At 46.8% G+C, this 15,832-nt stretch overlaps 2 protein-coding genes across 2 annotated transcripts in view; both read right to left on the bottom strand.

Annotated features, from left to right (window-relative positions):
• The window catches only part of LOC131289364 (protein Pixie), a 369,862-nt gene that overhangs the window by 150,334 nt on the left and 203,696 nt on the right, over positions 1 to 15,832 (bottom strand). The gene's annotated exons all lie outside the window — the stretch shown is intronic.
• LOC131289376 (homeobox protein homothorax) overlaps positions 1 to 15,832 on the bottom strand; it is a 151,103-nt gene that overhangs the window by 49,538 nt on the left and 85,733 nt on the right. The window contains exon 6 of the mRNA XM_058318612.1: positions 7,832 to 7,953. Within this exon, the coding sequence (XP_058174595.1) occupies positions 7,832 to 7,953 (122 nt within the window). The remainder of the gene's footprint in view (positions 1 to 7,831; positions 7,954 to 15,832) is intronic.

Here is a 15,832-nt window from a genome sequence, read left to right as displayed (position 1 = left end):
CTTTAACATAATCCGCCTCTGAGCATATTGTAAATATTTAGAAATACTTGTAACGAAATCAAATGGTCAACGCATTTGTGGAATTTTTGTTTACTAAGTTATAAAATTGTATTTATATTATTCGGATCTCTTCGGATCTGTTCAAACAACTCAAAACGTTTACAAAGTACCACCTAGAGAAAGTGCGCGAACAGACAAACCGGTTGTGTAAATTTGCAAAGTCAACACATTGTGTTGATTTCGTTTTAAGTAGGAAAACAATATGTTTAAACGTGAGTCAAACGATCCTACATTGTTTTGCCACATCCCGATATGAAGCAATTTAATGCCTTTCTATAAAATAAACTTGATGTGTTTTATAGCGCTGCTTCAAGTGTCCACGGGGCTTGGTCCCGGGGCGTGTGAGTGTGTGCCGTCGAGCGTCTGAATGTTAATTTCCAATTGTCCCCTGTCGGTAATTTGAGCCATCGTCTCGGGTGGATGTTGCGTTCGGCGAGGGCGTTGGACAACATTGTTGCCCGAGATAATGCCGAAAGCTCCCCGCTGACCGCAGAATACCCCCGCCGCCTAGTCGTCAAGCTGGGTAGTGCGAAAAATCTTCAATCTCTCGACTATGATGCAACACACATTTCAAATGCATCGAGCTGAGATGCACTGGAGCTATAAAATGTGTGTGATGCGATTTGCGAATCGATGAAAGTGGATACCAACGGTTGGCGTCATAATTCCTCGCCCGTATCATGTGACTCGTCGTTTACCGCGGGATGGTTTTCGAGATTCTCGGCAAAAGCAAACAACATCCGATAAGCATTAGTGGGCAGATTGTCTACATCCTAAAACAAACCGTCACGATTCTACCGCGAAACCTCCTTTAACCTCATCCAACTTCTGTTCTGTTTTTCCGAAAACGCACGGAAAGTGCGACCAAAAACTCGATCGGTTTGGAATGTGTCCGCCGGCATGCCACGGGGATGCGACACTTTTACCACCGCCCATGTGTGTGTGTGTTTGTGTGTGTACGCATCGGGAGCGCGCGCGCTGCGCCGTTAATTTTCATTTTCACTCCGTTTCACATTCATTGCTCGGGTGCGATGAGATAAAATTATGCAGAAAAATTGTATTTATGGACGGCGCTGCTGCTGATGATGTCGCCACGTCACGCCACAACGCCGTCCTTCCGTCTCGCCAGGTAGGCAGAGGGGGCGGGGAGGTTTTCCTGCGCGGGTGACACTCTCTCCTTCATTCACGACTTTTTAACACACCCGCCCGTAGGAGCGAACAAACAAACAAAAAACAAAAACAACCTCAAAAACGTTTTACCCACCGGGCAGGCGGGAAGGGAGCTGGCTGGTGGGGAGTCTCCGAAGCAATGGGCCATTTTTAGCTGACGGGCGCGCTTTTTCCTATCTATATAAAACCCTATCCTGCCAAAGCGGTCCAAGACGGCCGGCATTCGTCTTCATCGCCTCAAGACGACGCTCGTTGAGTGCATCGTGACTAATGCATTTTCATCATGGTCGAGTTGGAGAATCTTGTTGAAAATCCTCTGGAGCGATCGCCGGCGAGCGCCATCATCCATTCTCGCGCTCGTCGTGCCGAGCGAACGCCGGGGGCGGAAATATGATGTGACAGTTTGGAATATGGGATTTTCCCAACCCGCAGCATCAGCAGCAGCAGCAGCGTCATTCCGTCCAACAGAGAAAATTTCCATCCCCGCCAGCTGGTTTAGCTGCCCTCGAGAACCATCGAGGTTTTGTGTAATTGAATTATTCCACAGACTTACTTACGAAGCTTGCCCGGCACAGGGCAAAGTTTTGCGCCATCTGACAGTCCGACCAGCCCAAACCGCACCCGAAACCCATTTTTAATCAGATTTAAATTGATTTCCTGGCATCCTGGGTTCCTTCGGGAACGTTCGGTTCGGTCGGCTGTATGCAAAGCGAAGCCACGTGGGGTGGAAGATCTTCCGTGCGATGGATGATGCATAACCATACACCCTTGGTTTTGGCCTTGGCGGACGGTTCGGTTTCGGTCTTCAGAACCGACCAGAAAGACCCCAACGGCCGACCGAAGGCTGGACGAAGACGGTAGTGCTGCACCTCGAATTGAAACCAGCCTCAAATGAGACCCCGACCCGACCACGCCACGTCACGCCGGGTCGCATAATCGGGTGGACATTATTGCACACGCAAATGTGTCGAAATTTGTGTTGCATACTAACGTGCGCGATTATGCAGGGGGAGAGGAAGGAGGAAGGGCGGGCGTGAGGGCACGCATCTTTGGCTAACGGAAGCCGCCGGGGTGACAGTTTGTCGATATATTTATTCACTCCGAGCTCCGTGTTCCGGCGCCAGAGAACGCGAAAACCCCGAAGCCGGCGGGAAGCCGGGGCAGCAAAATAAATAAATAAAACCATCATTTGCCATTGTTTCGCTATGATTGATCGTTCGCTGAGCGTGTGTGTGTGTGTGTGTGTGAGAGAGTTCCTTTTCGACCACCGCTTTCGAGCAGATTTATTTCATTCGAACACTTTCGCCAGAGGCTTGTCAACGCGCTCGAACGCGCGTCCCGTTCGCGACGGCCTGTGACGGTCACCGCTGATTTGGATGAAATATGTAGTCTTCGCTCGGGAATGCCGTTTCGTGTCGCATAGAAAATAGAAACATCCTCCCCATCCGCGGGGCCTGGTGGCGTGGCGTGTTCAATTTATGACATCGTTGCTTCAGGGGGGGGGAGGGGGGGGGGAGTTTGGGGCGGTACGGGTGGAGCCAAATAAACCACGCAAAAACATGCCATTCCGTGGCACAACAGATGAATTGTCAATAGTTTTCTACAACTTCGAGCAGTAGTAGTGGAAAGTAGTAGAAAAGGGAAAACCAAAACACAAACATAAAAATTTGCAAACGTGAAAAGAGAGAGATAAGCAATAGGCAACGGGAAGGGAAGCAGGACGAAACAAACGAAACGGTAAACAGAACGGAAAAACCGCATAAACGCTAAACGCAAACGCAAAACGCAACGCCAGTGTTCATGAGACAGTCGAGTCATGTCCGACTGAATTATAACAGCTGATTCCACTTTAACTTGATTAATAGATACTTTTCGGCAGGCCGAACCGGTCCTAGGCGTAGGCCATTTTTTTGCGCACACCCTACCGGCCGCCCATTTCCTCCCTCTCTCCTACCCTGCTGCTCCAGGGCGGCCAGAGACCATCCATCTTTCCGTACCGTCTGGCAATGTCTGGGGGTCGGACCGGCGACTGTTTTTGCCTCCTCATTCCGCGGGACCAGCGCGGGACGGGTTTCGGTTGTTGTTATTATTGTCCCCTCCCGGTACACCCCTCACCACCCCGCCCCGCATGGAGACACGATTTTTTCGGGGATTCACCGTCCGGAGGGAGCGGAGGGATGGATGGATGGATGGCTTTCGGTTTCGTTTGATCGTTATTTTTAACCGAATTTCGTGTTGCAGAGGCACCAATGGCGACCGGTGTCCTTGACCGTGAAACCGATTCCGGTCCCCCCTCCATTACCGATTTCTATGCGAAACGCACGTGGTGGTGACGGCGCGATGACGCACGGTAATGCTAAGTTATTTGCACTACTTATGCTGCGTGCAAAAAAGGAATTCAAAATCTGGAACGGAACGAAAAACAAAACCGTTGAGCCTCCCCAACCCCTTTTTCGCGGAGGTCAATGTCGCCCGCAATTTTCGGGGGTTTCGGGGCGCAGTAAGGCTGGTAAAAGCAATAAGCAAACCGAAATCAAACGAAAACAAAAGTGTCTTTAAGCGGAAGGCCGTGAAAGTCGCACGTGGCCGCAGTTAACGGACGGGTAAAACTTTAACCATCATCGATCGAACGCTTCGGTTCCGGTCGATATTTTGGTCTTGTTTGTTTGTTTTTTTCTCTCGTTTTTTTTGTTCCTGTTTTTGGCACCATCCATCATCCGGAAACTGTCCTGGAACAGGCGGAGGGCTGCTGGGCTGGGGAGCTGCGTGAAAAGTGGTCGGAAACTTTATGTTGTTTTTTTTCTCCATTCACGCTCGTCGGGAAAAAAGGTTTTTTCCTCCAGACCGGAGAGACTCAAGAGCGGGTTTTATCTGGCAGCTTTGACGATTTGACGAGATCACGGATCGCGGAAGATCGCTCGACGGGGGGGAGGGATACTCGCTGAAGCAGACGGAGAGAAAACAACAAATTGATTTTACACACCCGTCACCCAATTTTATAGCTGTTAAAACACCGGCTAAGGGAGAGGAAAAACGCGGCTGAAGTGAATACCCAAATAAAAAAATGCAGCGGACAGGCGAGTGGAAGAGTGGTTTAATTTTTCTTAAAGTCATAAAAGCGTGTAGCCCGCCGGGTTGAGACGGTCGGTCTCGGTGGTCGGAAGCCATCAAGACTTAAGAAGTGAGAAATCGGGCGAGTGGTGGGGAAGGGGGAGGAAACAAAAACACTTTTACTTTCCCATAAAATTGATAGTAACATCCATTAAACTGCCGTTGAGATGCGCGCAACTCTTGTCGCGTCGCTTGTTCCCGAACTTCTGAGCTGTGTTTCTTTCGAAACGAATAAAGTGTCTTGTCGGGTTGATTTTACTATTTCTTTCTCAGCCTTCGTACCTCGTTAGGTTCCGATACACTAAGCAGTCCTTCAGTGCATTCGCTTCCTGCACACCCAATTTCCGCTACCGGCGCGACGATCGTGCGCGTTTACGTGCACCACTCGGGCTTGTCATTAATATTAAACAGATCGGGTTGATTTAAGATCGTCGTAAAATAGGCGAAGCCTTCTCGGGTGCCGGTGGCGCGCTTGGGCAAACAACAATTGCACCAATCTTCGCACCCGGCGACCCTCTCCGGCGGGTGGGAAGAAGGTAACTCATTTCTCTGCCGACGTGCCCAGGATCATGGGCCAGGTCAGTGTCGGAAGTAGCCCCCGGGATGGTTTTCGCCCCGAAGGAAGGAGTTTCGGTGTAGGGGTTTAGTAGGGTGGAAGGTGGAAGCTCGAGTTAGCCTTTTTATTGGATTGTGTGGTGTCATGTCGTGAATCATTGGATTGTTCAATGGCGAACGGTGGAGAAAGGTGTGAAGTTGAAGAGCCGGAGGCCGTTGTGGGGTTCATAAACGAACGGTGTAGGTTTTATGTGGCTAGCACGGTGCGAAAATAATTACTGTTTTCGCAGTTTTTCATCGCATTTATGACAGCTAACTGGACGGGAATGAATTGCCAATGAACGGTTCCAAAGCGGGAGCCTTTTTTCCATAAACAAATATTGCGGAGTTCTTTATAACATTGCATCATTAGTAACTGTTGCTTTAAGCTAGGTTGGCGCTAAATTATCATCTGCGCTCAAAAATTAACATTAAATTTGCGTATCCGTGGTATCTTACCACATTTAATATCTCAAGATTTGTTTGCAGTTTGAATTTGTTTAATTGCGAAAGTGATTTCAATATGAAATTCTTCGGAAAACTTTGAGGCAAACATTTTAAACAAAATCAAATAGAGTCGAAGCTCAAACACAGTACTCTTTGAACAACGTTTGTTGCAAAACAAAGCAACGGCATGACAGCTGCCGTCAAATACGTAAGTGTCACCGAAGCGGTAAAGTAGCTTGAAAATGATCTATACCGCGGGACTATATAAACGCGCGATTTGTTTGGCGAAAGAATAATTTGGATTTGGAGAGAATAAATAATGCACGAAAATTTTAGGTTACTCGTGCTAGAGTACTTAAAATCAAGTGTTTTTCTTCAGTTGAACAAGTTTCAACAACGTTCTTTCCACTAACATAAGAATGAAATTTGATTATGACATGTTGCCTCTAAACTAACGAACCTTACCGTCAGTAATGAGAAATAAAGATTGAATCAAATTAGATATGTTTTGGAAATAATTTAAATCAATCAAAATTTGTTCCAAGTAGTTGGACAAAATTAATGTGTACAACACATTTTCCTGCAGTACGTTATGATTTTTGAAACATTGGTATGCATTATACACTCCGTCCCAAAATGATAGCCTCACGCAGTTTTTTCACTCATATGCTATTTTAAATGATCGCAAGGTAAAATAAACGACAGAAACATATTCCTTAATCTAAAAGAAATGTGTTTCACTTCTAATTTATCAGAAAAAAAATTTAAATATAACATTTTGGTCAAACACTTAAAAAATGGAGTGTCCCATAATGATAGCCTCACTTCAAAAATCATTCAAATTAACAAAGCAACCCAGTTCCTAGCCACGTTATCCGTTGCCAAAAGTAATTTTTAAGTTCTCTTACTTTAATTTGTAATTTAATTTGAACATTGGAAGCAGAAAACAACTCCAGGAACGAGGAAAAAGTCAAATTGATGCTTATCGCTTTAATGGCAAGTCAAATCATGAGATTGGTGTGCTAATAAATAGATGTAAGGGGGGCTAGTTATATGGGCAGTTAATATGGGTTTCAGAAGTCTCCTGGTCGTCTTCAAAATCTTTCGTCGCGTGATAATCGGAGGATTTTTTAAGTTGCTTTCAATGCAACCAAAGGTTGCTGTAGGACAAAACGATTTCTGGTTGAATGTGCACAAAAATGCTGTGTTGCGAGCTTTGAATTCATGTTCTGATATTGTAAGAGAGTCCATGAAGAAAGTTTCTGCCCTCAAACTTCACCAAAAAATCGCTAGATTGGAGTTTGCTGCAGAACATAAGACATGGAAGAATGAGTGGAGAAACGTAAATTGTCCGTTTGCAGTCTTGTTCAGATTTTAAATTATTAATTTATGTTAGGTGGATTATATTGATGAAAAAAAGCTAAATATTGATGGATCGGATAATTACATCCATTACTGGCGAGATTTGAGACGATAGCACGATTTTTCTGTCGTCGCAATTTTGAAGGTGATTCGGTCATGATTTGGGCTCCGTTTAGCGGTCATAGTAGAAGTGACTTGGCTCTTGTACCAACACGTATGAACAGCGATATGTTTATCGACATCCTGGCGAATCATTTGAAGCTTTATCTGGAAAATCACAACACCCAACAGCTCATTTTTAAGCAAGAAAATGCTGCCGGGCACGCACGCAAGACAACAAGAACTCACCTTGCACGGTCGGGTATCAAAACAATGTCTTAGCCAGCCGTTTCCCCAGACCTTTATCCAATGGAAAATGTTTATGGAAGGCTAGTTCAAGAGATTTATGAAGATGGGAGACATTACGAGGCCATATAGGAGCTTAAACTTGCTATCCGAACTGCTTGGCGTTCCTTATCAGTAAATACGTTAGAAACATTATCGGAGAGCATGCCATCACGAATTTTTCAAGCAATAAATCGTAATGGGGGATCCACTGATTATTATATCATGACTTTTGAATCCATTTATGCTATTTTTGTTGATAATTTAATCAAAATCCTAAGTGAGGCTATCATTTTGGGACACCACTGATTTTAGTTTCTTGGTACAAAAGGGATTGTTCATTCGTTTTCTTCAACAATATTTATGCAAAGTAGTCATTGTATACTAACAAATATTTGTGTATTTTTTGAAAAAAATTGTATGCTCGGTATTTGCCCTGCACAGAAAAAACTAGGTGAGGCTATCATTTTGGGACGCAGTGTATTTAACTTGATAATCAAATCAAGTATGGTAAAACAATAGTCACTTATTTAAAGCAGAAAAATGCAAGTTGGATGCAGAAACTCTGCGTATTGGTTCGATTTATCCGTCGGCCATACAAAATGTCACTCCGCCGGCGTTTGAGGATGATGATGTGCATGTTTTAATGTCTTTGTAATGAATTGACGCTAAATGGTAATTCTCTCCGAAACACTTACCAGCCTCCGCGGGGTCCATTCCGGTAGGGGGTTGCGCCGACAGTGGTCCGGGGGTGCTTCCGGAGCCAGGTGATCGCACGTCGTCGTTCAGCTGCCCGGTGTACGATATCGATGAACTTGGCGGTCTCTGGAGAGGGTCAAAAAAGGATTATCCGATTAGTTTCGCTCGGGGTTGAAAACTAGCTCAAGAGCAACGTAAATAAAGGAACACTACATAGAGGAGTTGGAAAACAACTAAAAGGAGAAAAACTAAAAAGCACTACAAAGGACTGGTTTTATGTTGCGAAGGTGAGACTAAATACATAAATTCTACCCAATGAGTGCTTATTGCAACAGAAGGCTGATCAACAAATGGGAAGTTGATGGAAAAGTTGGTGGAAAACAAAGCCTGCCGCGCTACCGATAAAGGTTTGAACTTAAAATACGGCCAAACACAGCCCAAACCCTTTCGGGAAAAACCCAGTGAAAAAAAGCTCGCTCATAAAACGCAGCTACGATTCGGTTCCTCGGTTCATAGACGCGAATGATGATGGCGATGATGCTGATGATGATGATGCTGACGATAATCACGATGTCGGTGAAAATGGAGCTGAAAATCGAAATTGACAGCTTTCCGGCGCACGCAAAAAGGGGCACCGGCGCTGGAAAACACCCCCACCGCCCCAAACAATGCGCCCCGTGGAGTGAAGTGGAAATTCCGGATAATCCGTGGGCTATCGCGATTCGCGCGCCCAGCGATGCAGAAAATATTGATGCGAAATTTATCACGTCAAATTGCGAACCCTCCTTCGTGTGCGGTGCGTGTCCGACGTGGTTTTTCCGCGGGAAGGCGCGGGACGAGCGTGGAGAGAGGGCGGCCCAAACGGGCCAATGTTGCGAAAAGGATAACGCAAAATGAAACGATGGCGTGCGGTCATGATGAAAGGGGGAGGCTCGAAATAGGCAAACACACACACGCGCACACAACGGCCGGGTTTCCTCAGGAACGGGAGACCTCCCGGAATGCCGTCCGTGGGCATATTAGCGTCATGCCGGTGGAAAGGATCGCACTAGGTCGTTGTATTACAATCGTGCGCGGTGGCGTGCCGTTTTTCGGGCAACATTTTGCCGATTCCGCCCGGAAAAACCGCTGCCAAAACACGCAATGCCATTTCCAATATCGGTGGCAAGAGGTCGGTGGGCACACCAGGGGGGAGTCGTTGGTGGTAATTTTGTGCGTAGTAGAACCGTAGTGAAATTTAATAAACACAATCCCTGGGGTTCCTTCCTCCAGGTTCGCTCTCTTCACCGCATCGACGGGGGTCTTTATCAGCGTTTCGGAGGGAAAAACCGGTCCCAATAAAGCGTTTCCACAACGGCGAATCCAATGCCGGGCGCGCAGGTAAGGCACGAGACCCCGAGAACCGAGCCTGACCTTCCCGTGGCCGCTAACGAACATTGATTTCGCTGCGGGCTCCACGATGGCCACTTCCCGCCGACGAAACGCGATGGATTCAAAAGGGGTGTTAGGTGGTTTGAAGTCAAAGGAAAGAATTCGTAAAAAAAAGTGACGTTTGGATGGCAACGGGTAACCCTCCGGAGGAAAGAATCGACGAGAGCGGGAAAAGTAAAAAAAATAAATAAATAGGTGATCCCAAGCCCGCGGAGCCCGACGAAGGCCGTTCGCTTGAAAGCCAAGAAGATCACAATCGGACCCGGGGTGAAATGAAAGAAATCCGTCCAGAATCGAAGCCACCCGGGATGCGGGAAGGGTGAAAGGGAGCCAGGGAAACGGAGGAGACCCGCGATGATGCCTTCTCTCCAAATCCAATGATTTAGTATCCCACTGGGATATCGTTAAAATGACTCGCTTGATACCGATCGGGGATCGGGTTTGGATTTTCTCTCCCCCTCGCTGCTGGCCCCTCCCTTCCGCACGCCAGTGTTCTTGCCGTACGCTTTGCCACTTGGCCCATGGTGTTGTTTGATGCCGTTCTTCCAGTCCATTGGATAATAATTCGGCCGCGGAACCGCTCGCGCGACCTGCCGGAGTTCCGACGGCGCGGGACCCTGCGGGGCACCGGCGGAGTGCGGACCCTTAGCGGACCCATATCGACACACACACACACCAACTCACGGGACAGCTCAACATTTGTCGATGGCGGGTTTGCTGGCCGCTCGCCATAATGCGGCGATTAACGAGTCGGAGAAAATAATAATGCCAGCAATAATGACCATAGGCGAGCTAGTGGGTAATAATAGCAATAATAACAGCGATAATAATAACAATAAAATGAATCCCGAAATCGAACAAACAACTGAGAAGTGAACGACGTGACGGGGGGGGGAGAGGAGGAGGAGACACAGCCCATAGTGAGTTGTGGCAAGAGCGCGTGTTAGCCCTTTTGATTTCGATTACGGCACACACTTGTGTTGTGTGCGCGCGCGAGGAGAAAAAGAAAACACAACATATAATTATAGATGTTTGTTCCCATAGTTTCGGTGTTGGTTAATGCTTGGTGGTGCCGTTGGCTTTTCATTTGCGAGTAATGCCTCCTTAAGGCTGTCAGGGTTGTTTTACTTCAAGACATCCACGGTCTTCGAAGGGAACGCAACTGTTCCCCGCAAAGAATCGAGAGACGTTCTTGAACCTCGTTCCTTGAAGGTAATATTTGATTTGAGTCAGGTTTCCAGTGCCTAGTTTATATAACCATAACCAAATGGGAGCATGACACAGTGCAATGTTGGGAAGATAATGAAAAGTTGGAGATGTATTTCTTCCACGATCGAACGAATCTAATTTTTGAGATTTATTATTGCTACCAGTAATTTTTCCACTTCTTTAACAAACCAAGGTTTCTCATAAAAAATGTATAAAACAAATCGTAAAACAAACTGTTGACCAAACATACTTTAAATCGACTAAGACATTTGCAGTTATATTGATAGAATAATATACGAATCCTCAATTACGATGATCCGTGGTGGAAGGTTTTAAGAAACTTTGATTGAATGAGATATCACCATTTGAAGAACTAAATACTTGATGCTCGTGCTATTCTATTTGTAATTCAATCAAATCACGCAATGTTATACTTTTCAGCAAAACAAATGAATGAAAATTGAACGATTACTCCTTTCTTGTACTATCGGGATTTACACAGGATCTGACAGCTGTTAAGTTGTATGTTTCTTCAGTTGTTTATTACTTTATAAGAGGATGCGTTTTTTGTTTTATTTTCAAATAAGAATTTGAAGAAAATAAAGATGGTTTAGAGAGGTTTGAATTATGGATGAAATATTTTCAACAATGCACTCCAAGTGATTGTTTAAATCTTCACAGATATGGCAAGTTACTGGTAGGTTATACATTTCTCAGGGTTTGATATGAAAAAAAGTAAAAATAATTTTTGTACAATATGCATTCATATTCCGTCTTAAATCTTTGAAAATAATTTCAAAAGTGAATTTGTGTGGAATTCAAGAAAACAGAAAACATGAGTTCTGTTTCTTACTTAACTGTTGTCCTCCAAATGTGTCACTAGAGAATTTTCCAGCGAATAGCGAAAGGTGCGGATGACCGGGAACCTTCGTCCCAAAAAGTTGCATATTTTCCAAAGCAAAGCGTCACAACCATGTGTCACCGCTGGTGCACAATATATATCGCATCGCGGAAGAATAGTTCTTTTGGAAGATGGTCGTCCTACTCGTCCCGATCTCGGGTTTGTAGGTTCTTTCACTCAGCTCACGGCATATGGCACTCCTGCACTCGGTGACAGCCATTTTATTGGCTTCTCTGGAAGTTTGCCGACCGAAAGTGGTCTTCGGATCGACCGAAAGGATCGCGGTTTGCGCCGGATTCGGATGCTGCCCGTAATCCCACAGGACACACCGGGGCCTTACCGGGGGCCTTCCGGTGGTCGCCTGATCCGGCTGCCGGGCTGGTGGTTTTCCATCCATTAGACACCGGTGGTTGGAAGGGCGCGAGGTGGGGAAAAGTGCCTTGAAGGCACATCCGCACTTACCCGAGCACCGAAAATGGAAACGAAATGCCGGGGCGCATATTTATGTGGGACAGCTTCAATTCTGAAACCGTTTCGTCCTGTGTTGTGTCCCTCCCCCACCGCCGACCGAGCTTCGGCTCCCCTGTGAGCACTTTCTCCACTTAGCACCAGGCCCGAACAAGAAGAACGATGGAGGGTTTCGCTTGCGATGAACCGAAAATAAAAGAACCAAACCCCGTGACAACCGAACGAGAAAACATTCTCCGGACCCTCCGGAGCCAGCCAGCCAGTCAACTATGAAATTCACCTGTGAGTTAGGCCACCCTCCCTCCCTGCCCCACCTCCCACGTCCCGTGCACACCCCCGGGAATGGAACATTTCTTGGGCTCCCTCGAGAAAGTGTGCAGTGTGCCGTACTGTCGTTCATCTTTTCCCCCGTGGACCGAAAAACCCGGGCTCGAACCGAAGCCTCAAATCCCACCGGGGACATGATAGGCGAGAAAAAGGAGGAAATGAGTCCGCCATAAATCACTCCCCGGTACCACCACCACCACCAGCACCAGGAACCCTTCGGTTGGATTCCGTTTGCCGTTTTCTCGTGCCGGGAGCCAAAAAACCGGAAAAAAGGCACCCACTCCATATCTTGTGCCGAGAGAGAGAGAGTGCTGGGCTGGCGGGGAGTGGAAAGAATCTTTTCTATCTTTTTCGATAGCCCCTTCGCAGCCCCCCCACCGTGTCCATCCCCCTCCCCATTATTTGGGGGCTGCGGAAAAACAAAGAATTCTAATCAAAAAACCGTTCCAATTTCAGTTTCTCCGTTTGCGCTTCGTTATGGATGTATGTTGTTGTCGTCGGCGTCGTCTTCGTCGTCTTGGTTTTTTTTTTTCCACCTTCCTTTCTTTCGGTGGTTTTGTGTGCTCCGTTCTGCCCACCCGAAGCCGAAGATTGCTCCCTTTTTCTATTATTAGTTTCCCTCGGTTTGGGGGCCCTCCTCGTGTATGTCCCGGGATCCCACCTAAATCTCTACACTAGCCCATTTTCTCACTCGCTGGCACCAGCAGCGGTTCGATCTTACGCTTCATCGGCCCCCGTTTCCCCACCTCCCAATTCTTCACCCTGGCCCTAGCGCATAACTCAGACTGTTGGGTCGCATTTTCTAATTTCAATAGATACACATCGCTTTCCAATGTTTTAATGCCACGTGTCGGGTTTTTCGGGGCGGGAAACGGTTCCCAGCGGTGTGACGGGGGGTGTGGAAGGAGTGGAAAAGAACAAGATATGCTCCTTATATTTTACTGCCCATTTTTCCTTTTCTTTGCCCCAGCGCGAAGATGTTAATGAACCTTCGCCTGCGTACGAGCTGGTGCTGCTAAGATTTCCCATCACGTTCGGTTGTTAGTCTTTCCATCTTTGTTCGCTTTAATTCATTTTACTTGTCTTTTTTTTATGTTGGTTCGCCTGTTCTATCACTTTGCTCTCGGGCTGGGTTCTTTATTTACAGTTTTTCTTACTGTTATTTTTTTTTGGTTATTTGCCTCGTTGGCTTTCTCCCCTTGGCGTAAAGTGCAATTTAATTTTCGGACAAAAAAGTGAGCCCTCTTAAGCGGGATGACGTCCAGCGGCCGGGGCACGTTTGGTCGGTTGAAGGTGGCGACTAAACGATCGTTATGCGGTCGGATAGAGCGAATTTTCCCGGCCCCCAGGGGGGTTGGCGTTGGTGGAAAAAAGGCCCTTTCCTTGGGGAGAAGTGAGCGCGCGCGCGCTAAGTGTGTAGTTTGGAGTTTTATTATTTTCAATCCAATCCATATTCTTATTTTAATTTTCAATTCATCCACCGTCGGGATCCACGAGAAAAACAGGCAAAGAAAGGGGGCGAAGACGCCGACGGTGATGAGACAGCAATATTTATGTAAGCGGATCGCATATTATGCATTGAAATGTTGCCTAGGGCGTGCCTTGTGTGTGTATGTGTGCGTGCGTGCGTGTGTGTGTGCTTGGGAAGATCGAGAGTGTGAAAATGAAATGATCTTATTGAAAAGAAGGATTCGTTAATCCGTCTCGGTTTTCATATGCTATTTCAGCGCCCATTCCCTTGACAACCGCATCGAACCGCCTGTCAGTTATAATTTAGATCTTTTCGCGGGCCCTCCCGACGTCTCATCCAGAAACGCTTTCTAACGGGAGAAGCGGGTGTGTGTGTGTGTGTGTGTGAGTGTGTGTTACACAGAAGAAACAACCAGAAGAAGAGCGTGAGCCTAGGTCCATGAATTTTGGAGGCTCATATTTGTGTGCTCAAACAAATCGATACTGTTTCCGCGGTTGGATTCAATTTTCCGTGCCAACACCGACGGAAAACAACGGCATCGTTCGGGAAAGTCGGAAAATTGAAATGATTGTGCACACTGTGTTTTACATCAGCCATGCATAATATTCACGATGCGCGAATCGACGGGAAGGAAATTGAATTAAAAACAAGAACAAGGATCGAGAAACAAACAAATGGAAAGCAGAAACACGAAAACAAAAAACAAAGCATCTGGGTGTGGGAGGGGGCGGAGAAATGGAATAAAACTGCTCATCAACATTAGACACATCCGAAGTGCATTTCCTGTTACATTTGTAGCGTGAATATTCCATTCGGCTTGCCGAAAAAAATCGGTAAATGAAAAGCAAGACGTGTTATTTTTCATTCGACACAATGAAGTGAAGGCTAACGGGGAGGGCTCAATAATGGGAGGGATTCGGGAAAACACAACTCAAAAAGTTTTTGTTTTCCGGTTCAATTTATTTTACCGGCGCGATGGCAAGCGAATTTTACAACCGGCCGGGCTTTACTTTAGCAACGGAACATACGTCAAATAAATGAAAGCGGTAAATGTATACTTGCCCGCATGTGTCATTCTTGATGCGTTTTTCCCCACCTTCGCCGCACCGTGGGCGGGGTTGGCGAGGGAAAGTGCGGGAAGCGGAAAAACAAGCAAGAAGGAGTGGAATACAAAACGGGCCATAAAACGAAACTCCGGGACCGTGATTAACTTTACATTTGCTACCGTTTTTTCGCCTGTCTTGTTTTTTCGCACCGGGAAAGCCGGGAAAATTGAAAATCGAACGTAGAACACACACACACACACACTCAGACGCGGGGGGTTTCGGAATGAGAGGAATGAAGTCTCCCCTACCACCTACTCCTCCCCCCGCTCCCGGCCCCAACCCAGCAGCATTGAGTGAAGTACGCAAAGTGGAGGCGGTCTCAAGTCTGGTTTTTTCAGAAAAACAATCGAAGAAAACATGGCGTCGGCATGGAGACGTACAAATGGCGGCGTACAAATAGTGGCCTGCGAGAGAAGAAAAGCAAAACAAATGAAACAAGTAACAACCATACGTTGCTGCTGCTGCTGCTGCTGCGTGATGATTGTTGTGTGGTTTTGTTTGTTTTTCCCCAATACCCTCCCTTCCCCCACCAACCTTTCGCTCGCTCCAACAGACTCATTTCCACAGCGTTCCTGCGCCGTGCGCTTCGGTGACAGGGTAAATATTTTAAGTGCCTTCTCCCGGGGACGTTTCTTACGATTTTTTCTTGGGATTCCTCCCTTCGGTCTTTTTGACAATTGGACAACGCGCGTTTTCATCTGCACCCAGTCACACACACACACACACACACACGAGCGCATACCAGAGCGCAACCAACTGCCGAATCACGCAGAACAATTATTTGTTTTACGCAAACGCCCCTCTTTTCCTCTGCTGCCAGCACAACCTCCCGTTTCCGACATTCCCGGTTTCCGTCGTCGCGAAGCTTTCCGCGCTGCACTTGTTGTTTTTTCGCTGGCTTTCAACGCCCGTGTGTTTACACCGGCGGGTTCAGGTGTATCGGGGTTGTGGGGCCGCGGACTCGCGAGACGGAAAGGCAAAACAACACAAATTGGATGTCTGCTGCTGCTGCTTCCCTCCTAAAGTACACAGCGATTAATTGATTAATTCAACAGCTGACACCCGCCGGGGGTTCACTTGATGGGAGGAGGA

This window comes from Anopheles ziemanni, chromosome 3 (assembly GCF_943734765.1).
Source record: "Anopheles ziemanni chromosome 3, idAnoZiCoDA_A2_x.2, whole genome shotgun sequence".
In the NCBI taxonomy this organism is placed as follows: Eukaryota; Metazoa; Arthropoda; class Insecta; order Diptera; family Culicidae; genus Anopheles; species Anopheles ziemanni.
This window is presented reverse-complemented; position numbering and strand designations above follow the sequence as displayed.